The sequence below is a fragment of the Pituophis catenifer genome, unplaced genomic scaffold (genome assembly GCF_029215685.1).
Source record: "Pituophis catenifer annectens isolate HBS135680 unplaced genomic scaffold, rPitCat1.0.hap2 SCAF_11, whole genome shotgun sequence".
Taxonomy (NCBI): domain Eukaryota; kingdom Metazoa; phylum Chordata; class Lepidosauria; order Squamata; family Colubridae; genus Pituophis; species Pituophis catenifer.
Genome location: NW_027256891.1, coordinates 25,138,321 through 25,158,676, shown reverse-complemented (window position 1 = coordinate 25,158,676; position 20,356 = coordinate 25,138,321). Strand labels below are relative to the sequence as shown.

At 45.2% G+C, this 20,356-nt stretch overlaps 1 protein-coding gene across 1 annotated transcript in view; it reads left to right on the top strand.

Moving 5' to 3' along the window:
- Positions 1 to 2,243: 2,243 nt before the first annotated feature.
- Positions 2,244 to 20,356, top strand: part of LOC139322578 (neuronal PAS domain-containing protein 2-like) — a 65,397-nt gene continuing 47,284 nt past the window's right edge. Inside the window, 3 exon segments of the mRNA XM_070951720.1 lie at positions 2,244 to 2,261; positions 2,263 to 2,352; positions 2,354 to 2,442. Of these exon segments, the coding sequence (XP_070807821.1) occupies positions 2,244 to 2,261; positions 2,263 to 2,352; positions 2,354 to 2,442 (197 nt within the window).

Below are 20,356 nucleotides of genomic sequence, written 5' to 3'. Positions count from 1 at the left end.
AAGAATCATAAGGTACAACACTTAATGATAGTCATAGGGTACAAGAAGAGAAGAGAAGAGAAGAGAAGAGAAGAGAAGAGAAGAGAAGAGAAGAAGAGAAGAGAATTCTTTATTAGCCAAGTGTGATTGGACACACATTGGAATTTGTCTTTGGTGCATACGCTCTCAGTGTACATAAAAAGACAAGATACGTTCATCAAGAATCATAAGGTACAACACTTAATGGTAGTCATAGGGTACAAGAAGAGAAGAGAAGAGAAGAGAAGAGAAGAGAAAGAAGAGAAGAGAAGAGAAGAGAAGAGAAGAGAAGAGAAGAGAAGAGAAGAGAATTCTTTATTGGCCAAGTGTGATTGGACACACAAGGGACTTGTCTTTGGTGCATATGCTCTCAGTGTACATAAAAAGACAAGATACATTTGTCAAGAATCATAAGGTACAACACTTAATGATAGTCATAGGGTACAAGCTCTTGTAGCTCTGACTTTAACCCCCGATTGGCGGTTGGCCTTATTTAAGTCAAATAAAGAGAAGTGAGGTGTGGGACGTCTTCAGTCCTGAGTTCTTCTCCTTGTTTCTTTGTTTCTTTTTCTTTTTTAAAAAAAGAGGTCTATAGAAACCATCCAAACAGACCCAACAACGTCCAGACCGAAGCAGCTGATGAGAAAACCCAGCACCGATCTGAAAGTTACCCCCTTCGCCCCGACCTCACACTTTTCACCCCCCTTGATTTTGGGGCAAGGCGAGGAGAGGAAAGGAGGCAGCCCAAGGCGCCGTGGCTTCTAGTCTCGCCTTAGGCACACAAAGCCAGCCCCGTCGCCTTTAGGCCAGCCACTCTGCCTTAATCCCCCAAAAGGATGCAATGGCAAACCACTTTTAAAAACTCCAGCGAAGAAGAAGAAGAAGAAGAAGAAGAAGAAGAAGAAGAAGAAGAAGAAGAAGAAGAAGAAGAAGAAGAAGAAGAAGAAGAAGAAGAAGAAGAAGAAGAAGAAGAAGAAGAAGAAGAAAGAAGGGATGTTTTGAAGGGAGCCCAGAGTTGGAGAGCGTTCTGATCCAGGTCTGGAGGCGCGGGTGGCATCACTCCGGATCCAAGGACCGGCTCGCAGGGCGGCTCCTTTAGCCCGGGACCCCAGCAAGGAGAGCCCACCTGCCCTTTCCATTTTCCTGCAGCGCTGGGGTACCCGGTGGAAGCCCCCCCCCCTCCAACCTCCTCCGCCAAGATGCACCATCCCTTGCGCGCCTCCCTGGCTGCCTGCCTCTTAGCTCGGCGAGGAGCTGACCTACTTTCCGTGCCAGGCTCTCCAGCGCCGACGGGAACGCGCGCGCGCGCTCCCGCCAAGCCCGTAGGACGCGCCCGGGTCTTCCCTCCCCGACTCCAGCAGCATCAGCGCCCCCTCCTCCCTTTCTTCCTTCCTTCCATCCCAGACTCCCCAGACCCGGCCGGGGGGCGCACCAAACTCCCCGGCCGTCCCTTCTCTCCGCGTGCCCCGCAGCCGCAGCCGCCGCAGGATGGGGCGCAAGGCGAGTCTTGCCGGTGCGCGCTTCCCCGCCCCGCGTGCCCGCGCCTCCGCCTGGCCCGGGCGGGGATGCCTCGGATGGGAGGGAAGAAGGGAGGGAGGGAGGGAGGGAAGGAAAGAAAGAGGGAGGGAAGGAAAGGAGGAGGAGGGAGGGAGGGAGGGAGGGAAGGAAAGAAGGAGGAGGAGGGAGGGAGGGAAGGAAAGAAGGAGGAGGAGGGAGGGAGGGAGGGAAGGAAAGGAGGAGGAGGAGGGAGGGAAGGAAAGAAGGAGGAGGAGGGAGGGAAGGAAAGAGGGAGGAGGAGGGAGGGAGGGAAGGAAAGAAGGAGGAGGAGGGAAGGAGGGAAGGAAAGAGGGAGGGAAGGAGGGAGGGCTAAACTCCAGCCGCGGTTCGCGGAGTTACACAACCCGTTCGGGGGCAGATCGCGCGCGGCCGCTGCGAGTTTTTCTTAAGTCGATCCCCGGCTCTGCGCTTGGCCGGGCATCTGCGCTTCTCCGGGCATCTGCTGGCCGATCCATCGGACTTTTCCTTTTCCCAAAGTTTTCTTGGGCTACTTTTTGCATTTCCCTTTGGCTTTGGCTGGCGTTTTTGGTCCTTCTTCGGAGTTTCTCTTCCTTTGGTGGCTTGCCTTGGGGAAGAGAGAAATCACTGGGGAAGCCGGAGGGAAGTCGCGATGAGGGTCCGTTGGGGTTTCCCGAAGCTGAGCTCGGCGTCGGAAGCTCCCGTCCTGGATGACCCGTCTCCCTAGGGGGGAAAGAAGCCCGCCAAAGGTCCGGCTGCCACCTGAAAGGGCCAAGCGACGTTTTTCAGCCTTCTTCTTCTTCTTCTTCTTCTCCTGGCTGGCTGGGCTCCGAAAGTCAAGCCCGAAATCGTGGCCCGGAGCTTCGTGCACCGCTCGGCCGGCGCTGGGAGCGAATCTGGAGATGCCAGGTAGGCAGGTGGGTCCTTGGTGGCGAGCAGGTGGCTTCGGGGAAAGCAAAACACGACCCACTCCGAATGTCCCAAAAGGGCTTCCAAATAAAACAAAACAAAAACTTGGACTTTCTTGGTTTCTTTTTTTTTCCCCCCCCTTTTGAAAACCTTTCGCTTCTCATCCAGGAAGCTTCTTCGGTTCTAACGTCAGAACTTTTAAGAAGAGACTGGATAACCATTTGTCTGAAAGGGTGTAGGGTCTCCTGCCTAAGCAGGGGGTTGGACTAGACTAGAAGATCTCCAAGGTCCCTTCCAACCTCTTCTCTTCTCTTCTCTTCTCTTCTCTTCTCTTCTCTTCTCTTCTCTTCTCTTCTCTTCTCTCTTCTCTTCTCTTCTCTTCTCTTCTCTTCTCTTTTCTCTTCTCTTCCCTTCATTTCTATTTCTATTTCTATTCCTATTTCTATTTCTATTTTATTTTTATTTCTCTTCCTCTTCTCTTCTCTTCTCTCTCTCTCTTCTCTTCTCTTCTCTTCTCTTCTCTTCTCTTCTCTTCTCTTCTCTTCTCTTCTCTCTTCTCTTCTCTTCCCTTCATTTCTATTTCTATTTCTATTTCTCTTCCTCTCCTCTCCTCTCCTCTCCTCTCCTCTCTTCTCCTCTTCTCTTCCCTTCCCTTCCCTTCCCTTCCCTTCATTTCTATTTCTATTTCTATTTCTATTTCTATTATTTCTATTTCTATTTCTATTTCTATTTCTATTTCTATTTCTATTTCTATTTCTCTTCCTCTTCTCTTCTCTTCTCTTCCTCTTCTCTTCTCTTCTCTTCTCTTCTCTTCTCTTCTCTTCTCTTCTCTTCCCTTCATTTCTATTTCTATTTTTATTTCTCTTCCTCTCCTCTCCTCTCCTCTCCTCTCCTCTCCTCTCCTCTCCTCTCTCCCCTCCCCTCCCCTCTCTCTTCTCTTCTCTTCTCTTCTCTTCTCTTCTCTTCTCTTCTCTTCTCTTCTCTTCTCTTCTCTTCTCTTCTCTTCCCTTCCCTTCCCCTTCCCTTCCCTTCCCTTCCCTTTCCCTTCCCTTCCCTTCATTTCTATTTCTATTTCTATTATTTCTATTTCTATTTCTATTTCTATTTCTATTTTTATTTTTATTTTTATTTTTATTTCTCTTCTCTTCTCTTCTCTTCTCTTCTCTTCTCTTCTCTTCTCTTCTCTTCTCTTCTCTTCTCTTCTCTTCTCTTCTCTCCTCTCCTCTCCTCTCCTCTCCTCTCCTCTCTTCTCCTCTTCCTTGGATGAGAAGCCAAATGTTTTCAAAGAAGGAAAAAATAGCCCAAGAAAATCCAGTTGCCTTTTGGGGAAAAAAGAAACATCTGGGACAACCTTTATCTGGATAATTGAGAACCTCCATAGACAACCACCAAAGTAAGGGGGCTTGAGCAGGGGGCGGGATTAGGGTTAGGGTTGGGGTTAGAGTAGGGGGGCTGGACTAGAAGACCTCCAAGGTCCCTTCCCGCTCTATTCTGATTGATTCTTGGTTGTGATTCTTGGCACCCTCCGTGCTTCATAGTGGCTATTTTCCTTCTTTTGAACTCCTTGGGAATAACTTATTGTCCAGGATTACGAAACATGGGTAATTTAGTGGTTATGCTCTGAAGCCTTCAACTATTTCCCACCGAAAGAAAACCTCCAGGATTTCTATAAGGAATCCAGAAATAAATCCACTCTGAGTTCATCCAACTGGCCAAATCAGAAGTCAAGAACAGCGTAGAGATATTTTTAGGTCGGCTGGGAGGGATAACGGGGGTTGGAGGGTGTTTCCCCAGGTAGGTTTTCATTCTGGAGCTGATCTGAACCTAGAACACGAAGCATCCCAAAGAACGCTCTGTTCTTCTGTGGAGTTTTGCATGAGCAAGTGAGGAAAGTAATTCTGAATTTTAGAAGATGTTGGAGACCACAAAACATCTTAAAACATCACAAAGAGCCTTGGCGGCGCAGCAGACTAAAGTGCTGTTAAGTAACACCAGCTGCCTGCAATTACTGCGAGTTCAAATCTCACCAGGCTCAAGGTTGACTCAGCCTTCCATCCTTCCGAGGTAGGTAAAATGAGGACCCGGATTGTGGGGGCAATAAGCTGACTTTGTATAAAAAAGAACACCGCTTAGGGGGGACCAAAAGCCCTACTAAGCAGGTATATACAAAAGTATGAAGGCTATTGCTTAACGCATTGTAAGCCACCCTGAGTCTCCGGAGAAGGGCGGCATATAAATCGAACCAATAAATAAATAAATAAATGAAAGAAGCTTTTGGACTTTCTACTCTGCCTCCATTGCTGCAGATGTGACTGGCTTTTAGGATGCGATTTACGGACAGAATTTCACTTGGATGGTAATCTAGTGAAGAGAAGGACCAGGGGAGACAGGAGAGCATCTTCCAATATTTGAGGGGCTGCCACAGAGAGGAGGGGGGGTCAAGCTATTTTCCAAAGCACCTGAAGGCCAGGCAAGGAATAATGGATGGAAACTGAACAAGGAGAGATTCAACTTAGAAATAAAGAGGAATTTCCTGACGGTGAGAACAATCAACCCATGGAAAAGAAGTTGCCTTTGGAAGTTGTGGAGCTTCATCACTGGAAGCTTTCCAGAAGAAATTGGACTGCCATCTGTCAGAAATGATGTAGGGTCTTTTGTTTGGGCGGGGGGTTGGACTAGATGACCCACAAGGTCCCCTTCCAACTCTGTTAATCTGTGAATGTTCTCACGTGACAGTTGGAGCTACCTGTCCCTCTAAAGACAGACGCTAGGATGAAAAAAAAAATTGTTACTGCTCCCAACCTCATTTCATATACCCTGTTTGTAAACACCAAACCGCTGGAAACTTTAAATAGGTGTCGTCCTTCCAGCTGGCTTAGGAACTGGTTGGGAGCACACAGAGTGCATCGATTGAACCCGATACCTCGGCTGATTATTGGCTGACCAAAATTGTCGATCGATTTTTCTTTTCTTTTCTTTTTTTTTCCTCCCTGGGTGGTGTGATGAGGGTGTGATGAGGTTGTGCCCAGGTGACTCACGGGGGTGTCATCCTAACCAAGATCTTCCCTGGGGAACCCATCCTAATTGATATGACATTGTATGAATGTCAGATCAAGAGCTGTCAAAGTTGCAATTGTTGTTGTTGTTGTTGTTAACAAGTTTATTTGTATATTTTCCACATTACATACATCAGTCTTTAGCGAACAGCGTATCATCTGGATCATTTTATTTATATCTAACAATACTTTTCCCTCTCCTAATTTCTACCTCTACTATCCAATCATTTGTAAAGCAAGTTCGAAAATACTCTGTGTCTTCTTTTTCTTGTAATTTTAGGGTCGGTTTATCCATTTCTGCACAATCTAATTTTTTTTTTTAAATTACAGCTTCTTCTGTAGATGTTTCCTCATTTTTCCAGTACTGTGCATATACAATTCTTGCTGCTGTCAAAACATGTCATATTAAATATAGATTCCCTTTATCATACTTTTCCAGTATTATGCCTAACAAAAAAAATATTTCCATCTTATTAATCTATATGCTTCAATTTTGAAGGCACCGTAAGCCGGGGAAGAAGGGAATTCTGGAGGGAGTTGTAAAAGGAGAAGATGGTTTGGGTAGGCTCGCCAAAAGTACAGGCAGTCCTCGGCGTATGACCACAAGATAGCCCAACATTTCTGTTGCTAAGTGAAATGTTTGCTAAGTGAGTTTTGTCCCATTTTACGCCTGTTCCTGCTACGGTCGTTAAGTGAATCTGGCTTCCCCATTGACTTGGCTTGTCAGAAGGTTGCAAAAGGGGATCAAGAACATGGCAACTGTCGTAAATGTGAGTCAATTGCCACGCCTCTCAATTTTGATCATGTGACCAGGGAGATGCTGCAACGGTCATAAAGTATGAAAAATAGTGAGAAGTCCCTTTTTTTTCAGTGACGTCGTAACTTCAGTTCACAAATGAACCGTTTTAAGTCCAGGACTATCTGTAATGCCTTTTGTGTGAGTGAAGCCTGGCGAGGGAATTTTTGGCTGAGAATTGTGGTCAGCCAGCAGGTCACTTTCGCTGTTTATAAGAAAATTGTGTTTTGGAAGGCTTTTTGGCGAATGTACAGAGGTAGTATTTAGCTGGCTCAGACCGGTTCGGGCGAACTGGTAGTGGCGACCTGCAGGGGTGCAATCCCGTCCTATATCACTGTGTTTTTGACACCACATGCATGCACGGACGGCGCATGCGAGCGAGCGAATTGCCGTGTTGTTTGACGTCGCATGCATGTGTGGAAGGCACGTGTGAGTGAATTTATTTATTTATTTAGTCCAATTTATATGCCGCCTTTCTCCGGAGACTCAGGGCGGCTTTTATGATTCCGCACACAATGCGCGGACACCTACACTCACATTTCCGGTGCTGGGCGAACCGGTTGCTACAGTATGTCAATCCCACTTCTGCAAATGTACTTCGTGTTCGCTCGAACCACAAGATGGGCAGGGCATCCCTTTAATCAATCAATAAACTTTATCTGAATATATGACAGGGTCTTTAAACTGTGCCTCTGATAAGAAGGGAGCGTAATATTAATTACGAGGGTGTCAAGTTTCGGTGTCGTCTCAAATAAATTGCATTTCCAAACAAATAGTCTTTGATGAAATCTTTCATTTATTAAGCACGACAATCTGTCCCCAATTATGTCGTAGCCAACACTGACTTCCTGACCCCAAACCTTCCCTTTCTATTCCTCAATTCTCTGCGTCTCATTGGCCATTTTCCAAATCACACTGCCCATATCTACTACTTCAGCTCTCAGGAATGTCCCCCCCTCTCATCCCCATCTCCTTGGGGATATTATCTTCAGGGAAAATAAGTAGGTGAAAAGTCAAGCGTCCTCTTGCCAGCTGTCCCCTCTTCTCCTCCTTATGTCAGCACTGGAACGAATGTAGTTTGGAGTGCTGACAGAGGGCTTTATTTTGGGCTGCGAAGGGAGAGCAGCTTTGATCTAATTAAGGAGACAAGAAGCTCCATTTGTTCAGACTTTGAAATGTCAGAAATCTACCTATTTGTGTGTGTGTATTTTAAACCTAAAAATAGATAGTCCTTATATACCTGGAGTAGCTGGTCTTAAGCGATGAGACTATTTTTTCACCCAGTCTTGGGGTTTATGATAGGGTTCACCCTAATTGTCGGAATGTTAATTGCTTTGATGAATTTAAAACCAGCTAAGTCTGGATGAATTTGCATATGGAAACATCAGTTCTTGTGCCAACCACAACTTCCTTCCCACAACATACACACTCAGACACACAGACACAAAAAATGTTTCTAGGTGATGCATAAATGTTACACAGAGGATATTCTTTTGGGAGCAACATTCTATCCCATGTGCAACAGAAAATAAAGTTGCCAGGGCCTCTTGAAACGGGAAAAATAACCAAATTGTAATACAAAAACTGTTGACTAGGATGTTTTTTTACATACATTTTTTCCTACTGTGTTTCCCTGAAAATAAGACCGGGGTCTTATATTAATGTTTGCTCCAAAAGATGCATTAGGGCTTATTTTCTGATTAAGTCTTATTTTCGGAGAAATACCATACTCAACGCATCCGTCTGGATAACAATCTCATCTGGGGGGCCTTATAAATCTTATTTCGGGGGGTAGGGCTCATATTAAGAACCTCCTAACAATCCTGTTAGGGCTTATTTTCCGGTTGGGTCTTATTTTCGGGAAAACAACGATAACATTTTAGTTTAAAATCATGATTCTCTTCTTTCTACTGCCTAGCTAATATATATAGCTGATGAAGGGAGGACAACTTGTGGCTCAGAGGTTAATACAGCTGCCTAACATGCAGGCAGCCCAAGTTCGAATCCAAGTAAGGGTATGGCTAGCTGATGAGAGCTAAATAGCTCCCTTTATTTCTTTATCAGCGAAATATAAATTTGGTATGCCAGTGAATCAACTAAGTATAACCTTGTAATGTTTACTCGGAGGTAAGAAGCACAGTAGAATCTATTCAGAGTGAATCACACCTGAACTTAGTTGGACTTAATCTAAGCAGGTAGATCTACCTTTGGTGGAAAAATTGATTTAGATTTCAGCTTTAGAGTATTTGGTATCTAAGCTCTAATAATAAAATCAGTGTAAACCAGTTTCAGACAAAGCTACAGGGAAGGGGAAAAAATTGATTTTTTTATAAAAAAAAATGTGTTATACAAGGAAAAAACTCCCCCCACCCCCCGAAAGGTTGTGAAACTGTTTTTGGTAATCTCCACGGACGGATTGGGTTTTGAAAATCCATAGCGTTATAATGAATACTTATTCTTCATCGATAAGTCATCATTTGCATCGTCAGCATACAGTATATGGCACTGTGCCAGATAGACCAATAGATTACAGAGAAGATGATAAGGTAAAGGTAAAGGTTCCCCTCGCACATACAATATGTGCTAATCGTTCCCGACTCTAGGGGGCGGTGCTCATCTCCGTTTCAAAGCCGAAGAGCCAGCGCTGTCCGAAGACATCTCCGTGGTCATGTGGCCGTCATGACTCAACACCAAAGGCGCACGGAACGCTGTTCCCTTCCCACCAAAGGTGGTCCCTATTTTTCTCCTTGCAGTTTTTTACGTGCTTTCGAACTGCTAGGTTGGCAGAAGCTGGGACAAGGAACGGGAGCTCACCCCATTACGCAGCGCTAGGGATTCGAACCGCTGAACTGCCGACCTTTCGATCGACAAGCTCAGCATCTTAGCCACTGAGCCATCGCGTCCCCTACTAGGCAGTGCTGAATTCTAACCAGGTTGGATAACTTCAATAAAATAAAACCCACTCCAGTGATGGGTTTCACTTACTTTTGCTACCGGTTCGCTTGCATGCGCAGAGTGTATTTGATGATGTCCGGGCGGAGCCTCCTACCGCCACTACTACTGATTCGTCCGAACCGGGCCAAACCAGTAGCCACCCACTACTGCTTCACTCCCTTCCATCACTGGTGATGATACCTAGTTAGGGTAATGAAAACCAAATTCAGAGAGCACCAAGGACCACCATAGTCCTCTTCCTCCTCCTCCCCCCTCCCCCCTCCTCCTCCTCCTCCTCCTCCTCCTCCTCCCCCCTCCTCCTCTCCATAAACCTCACTCCTTCCATCACTGATGAGGTTACCTAGTTAGGGTCATGAAAATCTGCAAGAAAACAAGTAAGGTCAGAGAGCACCAAGGACCCACAGTCATCTTCCTCCTCCTCCTCCTCCCATTCTCCTTCTCTTCCATTCAACAAACCCCACTCCCTTCTATCATTGATGATGTTACCTAGTTGGGTAATAAAAAGTCTGCAGAAAAACAAACAAGCTCAGAGAGCACCAAGGGTCCCTCATTTCAACCCTGAACTGCAAGTATTCTCCTTTATTGGGTATCAATCTATTTAATACCCTATATTTGGCCAAGTGGCCCTTTGCGTCCAAAATAAAATGAATGGACACGTTTGAATTTTACGATTTAGGACGGGCGAGGGATTTTCAACCCTACTTGAGGCTCCGTGGCCTTTTCCTAACCATTTTCAAGACTTTTTTTGGGGGGGAGGCGCCTCCAATTCTATACTGAAGGTGGTTTAGGTTAGGATTACACTTTCCCTCTTTTAAACTCATAATTATTTAATGTGCCTTACCGGATGCATGGTGAAGCAACAGTTTGTAAAACTCAGCTTCTCATTAGAGAGACGTGATTGTCAACAAACCCCAAGGTTTTATAGCAGAGTCTTAAAGGCACAGAACAGTGCTTAGTGTCCTTTTGTGTGTGTGTGCGTGTATTGAAAATTTGGAAATCTATTCTCAGCTCAATGAAACAAGATTCTCCGGTCACCACAATATAAAAAAAGATGTTGAGACTCAAGGAAAAGCGCACAGAAGACCAACAAGGATGATTAGGGGGCTGGAGACTAAAATTTATGAATAACGGTTGCAGGAATTGGGTATATTTAAGACACTGAGCTTGTTGATCGAAAGGTCGGCAGTTCAGCGGTTCGAATCCCTAGTGCCCGCGTAACAGGGTGAGCTCCCGTGACTTGTCCCCAGCTTCTGCCAACCCTAGCAGTTTGAAAGCACATAAAAAATGCAAGTAGAAAAATAGGGACCACCTTTTTTGTAACAGCGTTCCATGCACCTTTGGCATTGAGTCATGCCAGCCACATGACCACGGGGACGTCTTCGGACAGCGCTGGGCTCTTCGGCTTTGAAACGGAGATGAGCACTGCCCCCTAGAGTCGGGGAACGACTAGCACATATGTGCGAGGGGAACCTTTACCTTTACCTTATCATCTTCTCTGTAAGAACTCGAAGTTTGCCCTATTTTCTCAAATTCTTCCGAAATGACCACATCTCAACCCGGATCAGCATTTTCCCAACCGTAACCGTTTGAAGATGTGTGCACTTCAAGAATTTCCCAGCCGGTGTGGGAAATACGTAGCACTGCATGCCCACAGGTTCTCTTTGGTGTAGCATGCACCTAGCCAATTGCATTTTCTTTTCTTTTTTTTAATGTGATGGATGATGGGTGACTCTCTTTTTTTGAATGTAATTCTGCGCAGGGATGACTCCACTCTGTTTAATCCTATTAGGCTTGAAGGAATGAAGTATGCCCCGACTTGCTTTTTCCTTGTGGCAGAAAAGCTATGCGCCGTTTCCTGCCTCAGTGAGAACCAGGACATTGTTCTTCCACCTAGTTAAATCCAGCAGATCAGAGCCTGAGAATCTGTGTCTGTCTCTAAATTGCTAGATAAACTCCTGGAGATTTTCTCTAGCAATCGATAAATAGCTACAGGTAATCCTTGATTTAGGACCACAATTGCCGTTGTTGAACAAGTGAATCTGCTTGACTTTATTTGCAGCCGACCAGGTTGAACCGGAGGGAGGAGTCAAATGTGTCATCAGTCATGTGTCATCACCCTGCACGCCTGCAAGAGATTTAAGTCCAGCCCACCTTGAATTTCTTTCTTATCCCCTGCTCATTTCCCTTGACTGTTAGTTGGCCAGATTCTTGTGGAAAGCTTAAGCTTACGGTAAATCTTTATGCTCATTTGAACCGCTGGAATCTCCTGATTGACAGCTGTTAAGCGAATTGCTGCAGTTGTTAAGTAAAACGTGGTCATTAAGCAAACCCAGGTTCTCCCATTGACTTTGATGGTCAAAAAAAAAAAGGTCGCATAGGGCGGTCATATGACCTTGCGATATTGCAACTGTTGTAAATACACACCATTTGCAAAACAGCTCCCTCCCTCCCTGTCCTCCCTTCCTTCCTCCCTCCTTCCCTCCCTCCCTCCCTTCTTCCTTCCTGCCTTCCTTCCTTCCTTCCTTTCTTTCTCTCCCTCTCTCCCTCCTTCCTTTCTTTCTCTCTCTCTCCCTTCCTGCCTGCCTTCCTTCCTTCTCTCCCCTCCCTCCCTGTCCTTCCTTCCTCCCTCCCTCCCTTCCTTTCTTTCTTCCTTCCTTCTTTCCTCCCTCACTTCCTCCTTTCTCCCTCTTTCTTTCTTTCTTTCTTTCTTTCTTTCTTTCTTTCTTTCTTTCTTTCTTTCTTTCTTCCTTCCTTCCTTCCTTCCTTCCTTCCTTCCTTCCTTTCTTTCTTTCTTTCTTTCTTTCTTTCTTTCTTTCTTTCTTTCTTTCTTTCTTTCTTTCTTTCTTTCTTGTTTTATCATGCCTCTGTATGTGATGTGTTACCCAATTGGGAGATGAAGAAGCGTTACTCACTCCACCTCTAGCCCAGATAATTTCCTGGAAGACAAGAACAAAGAGTCAGCCCGCCAAAGATGTAAGGCACCGAAGTCTTAAGTAACGAGAGTTCTCGACTGAGGGATATTTAGGAACGGCGTATACCGAATCTCCGACGCCTCCTCTTTTTGCTAGAAAACGAAAACAACCTGAAAATGGGTAGCCTGCAGCCCAGATCTGCGGCTTCGATAAAGCAGGCCTTTGCTGAGAATTTGGAATACTTAGGAAGAGCTGTGCTGAAAGAGAACGCTCTACAAGGAACCTCATTTTCTCTCCTCCAGAAAGTTACTGGGTGAACTTGACTGAACAGAATAACAGAGGAGTTGGAAGGGACCTTGGAGATCTTCTAGTCCAACCCTCTGCTCAAGCAGGAAATCCTACACCACTTTAGGCAAATGGTTGTCCAATCTCTTCTTAAAAACTTCCAGGGTTGGAGCATTCACAACTTTTGAAAGCAAGCTGTTCCACTGGTATATTGGTCTTACCGTTAGGAAATTCCTCCTTTGTTCTAGATTGCTTCTTTCCTTGAAGAGTTTCCAACCTATTCTCCAAAGCACCAGAAGCAGAGATGGGTTTCAGCAGGTTCTGACCAGTTCTGGAGAACCGGTAGCGGAAATTTTGAGTCGTTTGGAGAACTGGTACTAAAAATTCTGACTGGCCCCGCCCCCATCTATTCTCTGTCTCCTCCCAAGTCCCAGCTGATTGGGAGGAAATGGAGATTTTGCAGTAACCTTCCCCTGGATTGGGGAGAGAATGGAGATTTTGCAGTAACCTTCCCCTGGATTGGGGAGGGAATGGAGGTTTTGCAATATCCTTTCCCTGGAGTGGGGTGGGAATGGAGATTTTACAGTATCTTTCCCCTGCCATGCCCACCAAGCCGCGCCCACTGAGCTACACCCACAGAACTGGTAGTAAAAAAATTTGAAACCCACCACTGACCAGAAGGCAAGAGAAGAAACAACAGATGGAAACTCATCAAGGAGAGAAGCAGCCTAGAACGAAGTGGGGACATTCAAATATTTTCCCTACCGTCTCTGTGGGCGTGACTTGGTGGGTTCCCCCCCCTGTGACTGAGTGGGTGTGGCCAACTCAATGTCACTCATGCCCAGTCAGTCACATGACCCCATCCCCAAGCCACGCCCCACAGAACCCGGTAGGCTCATAGTGAATGCTGTGGCAGAGAGAATCCAAACTTTTCTCCCTCCATTCAGAGAATTGCTGCTCCCTTTATGGTCCCCTCCTGGCCCCCTCCCTCCCGGGGGTCGAAATACCTTAAAGAGACAGGCTGCAGCAGCTCCCCTGTGAATGGAGGGAGAAAAGGTCGGATTTTCTCTGCTGCAGCATTTAAGGTTGAATGGGTCGAGTGGCCGGAAGGGGCGAGTGGCAAGCAGGTGAGTGAGCGGGCATGGGTGAGGCCAACCAGGGGTGATTTTTACCGGTTCGGTGAACTGATTCAAATCGTCCCTACCGGTTCGCCCGAACCGGTAGAATTTCACCCCTGCTCTGATCCATCAGGAAGAAAAGTTCCACTCCTGGATTAGAAGACATCTCGTCCCTGAGCTTCATAAGGACTACCGTTTAAAATGCTACCCTTCTGAAATTGTTCCATGCATTACCAAACTCTGAATGATTCAAACTCAACAGGTAACGCAGGTGTTACCTGTTCTACCGCTGCCAACTTGGAAAGGAAGAAGGAACTGTTTACTGCAATGATACATGGATCGGCATTCTTGTTTCCATCATTGGGTGATTTTTTTTTTTATTTGGTGTGCCATTTGGAACATGTTTGCGTGGGAAAGTATTGCGTTCACGAGCAATAATATCGAAAGTGAAGATAGGACTGTCTTGTCAGGAGCGAACTGGACTGAACAACTATTGCGGTGACCACAATCTGGTTGAAGCATGATCTGATAGATTGTATGGTTTACGCAGGGGTGAAATCCAGCAGGTTCTGACAGGTTCTGGAGAACCGGTAGCGGAAATTTTGAGCAGTTTGGAGAACCGGCAAACACCAGCTCTGGCTAGCCCCAGAGTGGGGAGGGAATGGAGATTTTGCAGTATCCTCCCCCTGCCACGCCCACCAAGCCACACCACACCCACCAAGCCACGCTCACAGAACCGGTAGTAAAAAAAAAAAATGGATTTCACCACTCGGTTTACGGTTCCTCAAGCTGGACACGATCCAATCATAGAGACTTCAGAATTGCTGAGAAAATAGGGAGAATGACATCCATCCGTCGTGAGGGTGCCGCCCTCCCCAATTGGGGAAGGCTAACCGATGAATCACAAGTTGGAATTAAGATTGCCGGGGGAAATAGCAAGAACCTCGGATATTGCAGATGATAACACTCTAATGGTAGAAAGTGAAGAGGAACTAAAGATCCTCTTGATGCGGGTGAAGGAGGAGAGTGCAAAAGTTGGCTTGAAACTCAACATTAAGAAAACTAAGATCATGGCATCCGGCCCTCTCAATTCCTGGCAAATAGATGGGGAAGAAATGGAGGTAGTGACAGATTTTATTTTCCTGGACTCCAAGATCACTGCAGATGGGGACTGCAGCCAAGGAATCAAAAGACGCTTGCTCCTGGGGAGGAAAGCTATGGCAAAGCTAGATAGCTTACTAAAAAGCAGAGACATCACCCTGCCAACAAAAGTGCGTATAGTCAAGGCGATGGTTTTCCCGGTTGCAATGGATGGCTGTGAAAGTTGGACCATAAGGAAGGCTGAGGGTCAAAGAATGGAGGCCTTTGATCTCTGGTGCTGGAGAAGACGCCTGGGAGTCCCTTGGACTGCAAGGCCATCAAACCGGTCGGTCCTAGAGGAGATCAACCCTGACTGCTCTTTAGAAGGCCAGATCCTGAAGATGAAACTCAAATACTTTGGCCACCTAATAAGAAGGAAGGACTCCCTGGAGAAGAGCCTAATGCTGGGAACAATTGAGGGCAAAAGAAGGGGACGGCAGAGAAGGAGGTGGTTGGATGGAGTCACTGAAGCAGTTGGCGTGAACCTAAATGGACTCCGGGGGATGGTAGAAGACAGGAAGGCCTGGAGGAACGTTGTCCAGGGGGTCACGATGGGTCGGACACGACTTCGCAACTAACAACAACAAACCGAGACAGTTGATAACTAGACTGATGCGTTTGAGAAAGGTTTTTGAAGAACGTTTATTCTGGAACCACGGATGTTTTGAGAAGCAGAAGTAAATGAGAAGTTGACTCAGCGACTATAATTTAGCTCAGATGAAGACCACATAGTGTGTTGTTGTTGTTGTTTTTTTTTAAAAAAAATAATAATATTTGGCGGTTTAGATCCCAAGCAGTATGTGAGCAAAGGTCAAGGAACTCTGGGAGTTGTAGTACAGGGCACCTGGAGTGTTCCTGGCTCTCTACCCTCCGATGTAATTAAATTCCATTTTTGGCACTGAAGCTGTTTAGTGTATTTGCGCAACCTGTATTTAGAACACACAGATGACATTGAGATGAAGCTATCCTGTTACATTATTTAAATTTTAATGCCAAACGCCTGATATTATCACACAGGGAAGAAGTTAATATGTAAATAGCTTGCCTGTTAAAACACCCGGAGTCATATTCCACCACAAAAGAGAATGGTTAAATTTGATTTATGACTCTATAAGGAAGAAACAAGGCGAAGATAGATAATTGCTCTCTCCCCTTTGATGTCCAAGGTGACATATCTTTGTGCTTTGAAGTCAGCTACCATGTCTATCAAAGCACCCAACTTGGTGCATTTAGCTGGTGTACCCTGCTTTGCTCTTCTGAAAAGATTTTTTTTTTTTTAATTTGATTTATATGCCGCCCTTCTCCGGAGATTCAGGGTGGCTTACAGTGCGTTAAGCAACAGCCTTCATACTTTTGTATATTTTTATACAAAGTCAGCTTATTGCCCCCACAAACTGGGTCCTCAGTTTACCTACCTTAGAAAGGATGGAAGGCTGAGTCAACCTTGAGCCTGGCAAGATTCAAACTTACTTTAATTGCAGACAGCTGGTGTTAAATTACAGTGCTTCTGTCTGTTGAGCTAAACTTATAAGTTTAAGTGTTACTAGGAGCCTTGGTAGTACAGAGGTTTAATGCACCCTGTTATTAACACAGCTGCCTGCAATTTCTGCAGGTTCGATTCTTATCAGGCTCAAGGTTGACTCAGCCTTCCATCCTTTCTAAGGTAGGTTAAATGAGGACCCAGTTTGTGGGGGCAATAAGCTGACTTCGTATAAATATACAAAAGGATGAAGGCTATTGCTGAGCACATTGTAAGCCGTCCCGAGTCTCCGGAGAAGGGCGGCATATAAATCAAATTAAAAAAAAAAAAAAACTAACTTCCCATCTTTCTCTACTCTGCCTAATGTCAAGTGAGCAGTTTAAAGAAGCCACATCAATGTTATAAACTAACCGCACTAACCAGAGTTTATCAGATTGGGTAACATGACAACCCGTGATTAACTTTAAAAAAAAACGGCAAAATGTTCTACACAACGCCCATCTATGGAACAAGTGGGAGGAGAGTAGCTTGCTCACTGTTGTTAATGGTCCTCCTACATTCAGGAAGTTGTTACCTCCTTCCATCAAGACCATAATTGTGTTTACATATTGTGCTAAGGCAAGTCTGGGCTGCTTTTCTTGACCTGAAAGCATCATTAGATGTTGGACAACACAAGATTTCATCCTAACTGGAGGTGATTAGGTCTTATTTTTGTACCTCCTGGGACCAGCTATCTCCAGTTGAATCCTCCCATTCATCCAGATCCAACAAGGATCCAAACAATAGGTTGGAAGGGACCTTTTAGGTCATCTAGTCCAAGCAGGGGAACTTACACGATTTCTGACAGCTGGCAGTCCAGTCCCTTCTTGAAAGCATCCAACGATGAAGCTCCCACAACTTCTGAAGGCAGCTTCTGTTCCATCGGTTGATGGTTCTCACCGTCAGGAAATTTCTCCTTATTTCCAGGTTGAATCTCTCCTTGGTCAGTTTCCATCCATTATTCCTTGTCTGGCCTTCAAGGTGCTTTGGAGAATAGGTTGACCCCCGTCTTCATTGACCTATTGAGCAGGTGCTACGTCAGGTCTCCTCTAACCATCTGAGATATTACAGAATCTGGGATTCTTTAGTGAAAGGTCACATGCATTTTTAACGTCTGCTTCTGGCGTTGTGTGGGGCCTTCGTTGTCCACCAACTCATTGGTTTTGACAGTGCGATATTGCTGAATAAATTAACTCTTTCCGCGCAGACGCGAACGGAGAGATTTGCTGCAGTCAAGGCAGAATCACTTGGATGGTGGGACGTATCTTTGGACAATTGAATGCTCTGGACAAATGAATTCCTGCATCTCCGGATTTGATCTAATTTAAAATACCTGATGGGGTTGAACATCTTTCCAGACTGATAACCTGGAGATCTGCTTAAATTTTAGTGGACCTGCAGAACTTCTAGCTCTCCTTGAAAAACAAGTTCTTTTCTCCTGTTGTAGTCGCGGAGCATGGCAACTTGTACAATTGTCATTGTGATGAAAAGTGGCAGAAGGGAATTAAAGAAACAAACAAACAAACAGAGAACGACAGAACCTTTTGAGTTCTCTCTGTGCTGAGTCATATTATTTTCTTAGTCGACTTGTCTTATTGCCCAGCCAAGCAAATGAGCTGCAGCAATTAAGGTATATATATATACTTTAAATTAAACATATGGAAGCCTAAGGTATTTGTTATGTGGCATTTATAACAATCACAAACCGTATAATGTGTGGTCAGGAACATCCTTAAGTGCTAAAAGGTTAATTCAGGTCAATTTAGCAGACCTGAATTTTGAGGCTGCGTTTTGAGAGGCTGCTCTGTATTTTGAAATAAAGGTGTTCCTTTGATTTGATACATGTAAGTTTTTATTATTTGGAGATTTTTGTTCTTTTGAAAAAAAAGAAAAATTGCCAAATCTCCCCAGGCTCAAGGTTGACTCAGCCTTCCATCCTTTCTAAGGTAGGTAAATTGAGGACCCAGTTTGTGGGGGCAATAAGCTGACTTTGTATAAATATACAAAAGGATGAAGGCTGTTGCTTAATGCATTGTAAGCCGCCCTGAGTCTCCGGAGAAGGGCGGCATATAAAATCAAATTTAAAAAAAAAAAAAAGGATTGTAGCAATTTAGACCTAAATGCATAGAATAGAATATGGTACCTTACTCGGAGCACTATGTACAGGTATGGTAGTCCTTGATTTATGACCAAAATTAGGACAAGAATAGACTAGATTAACAGAGTTGGAAGGGACCTTGGAGGTCTTCTAGTCCACCCTTCTGCTCAAGCAGGAAACCCTACACTATTTGAGACAAAGGGGTTGTCCAGTCTCTTCTTAAGAACCTCCAGTGATGGAGCAGCCACAACTTCTAGTGGCAAGCTGTTCCACTGGTGAATTGTCCTCACCGTTAGGAAGTTTCTCCTTAATTCCAGATTGCTTCTCTCCTTGATTAGTTTCCGTCCATTGTTTCTTGTCCTTCCCTCGGATGCTTTGGAGAACAGGTTGACCCCCTCTCCTTTGGGGCAGCCCCTCACATATTGGAAGACTGCTATCATGTCACACCTAGTCCTTCTACCCTGTTTCCCCCAAAATAAGACATCCCCTGATAATAAGCCCAATCGGGCTTGTGAGTGCATGGCAATAAGGCCAAGCGCTTATTTCAGGGTTCAAAAAAAATATAAGACAGGGTCTTATTTTCAGGGAAACATGGTATTCATTAAACTAGATGAACCCAATTCCTGCAAACATTCTTCATGGGTTTTAGCCTCCAGGCCCCTAATCATCCTTGTTGCTCTTCTCTGCACTCTTTCCAGAATCTCAATATCTTTTTTTTTTTTTTAATATTGTGGCGATCAAAACTGGAGGCAGCATTCCAAGTGAGGTCTTAAAGGTTCCCCTCGCAGATATGTGCTAGTCGTTCCCGACTCTAGGGGGCGGTGCTCATCTCCGTTTCAAAGCCGAAGAGCCAGCGCTGTCCGAAGACGTCTCCGTGGTCCTGTGGCCGGCATGACTCAACGCCAAAGGCACACGGAACACTGTTCCCTTCCCACCAAAGGTGGTCCCTATTTTTCTACTTGCATTTTTCTAATGTGCTTTCGAACTGCTAGGTTGGCAGAAGCTGGGACAAGTCACGGGAGCTCACCCCGTTAAGCGGCACTAGGGATTCGAACCGCCGAACTGCCGACCTTTCGCTCGACAAGCTCAGCGTCTTAGCCACTGAGCCACTACGTCCCTTAGTGAGGTCTTACCAAGGCCTTATAAAGCGCTACTTCGTGGGATCTTGATTCTATCCTTTTGTTCATGCAACTTTGTTTTACTTCTATTATTTTACTTCTAAAACATGGCTAAAAATTTCGACCACCCCCTAAAAAAGGAAGAAAAGAAAAGAAAAAAGAAAAAAAAACAATGGTTAAAGAGGAAGAAAGACTGGCTGGTTCTTGCTTTAGATATAATCCCCGATTGTTTCTCTCTCTACCCTTGTTTCAAATGAAGGGAGATGCAGAAGGAGATTTAGCTCTGGGCTAGGAGTGTTTCTGCTAGCTTTTTTTTTTTTTTTGAAGACAATCGTGTTACGTAACCCACGCGGCAGAGACGAAAATTATTTTGTTCCCTGTTATTTTCACTCGCTGTGTTTCCCACGTGCCTCGTTCCTGGTCGACTGGCAAAAGAGCATCCCGCAGTCCACATGTGAATCAGAAAGAGAGCGGATCATGGTTTCATCTTCTGGGGTGGGTGGGTGGGTGGGTGGGCGGGTTTGACACCGTTTCTTCTAATCTGGATTTATTTTGGAAAGGCATCCAGGTAGAATAATCTGTTCTGGATGAGATGATACGCCAGCATCTCACCTGAATTCGCCGTTGGAAAAAAAAAAAAAGGCGATCCGTCAGGATGGCGTGGAAGGAATTTATATAATTTCAATAGCTGATTTTCTTTCTCTCTTTCATTTGTATTTTTTTTCCTTTTAAATTAAGCACTGGATATAATTTAGCCCTATTTTAAGGTGCCTCCCTCCCTCCCTTTCTTTCTTTTTCTTCCTTCCTTCCTTCCTTCCTTCCTTCCTTCCTTCCTTCCTTCCTTCCTTCCTTCCTTCCTTCCCTTCCCTCCTTCCTTCCCTCCCTCCCTCCTTTATTCCTTCCTCCCTATTCTTTTC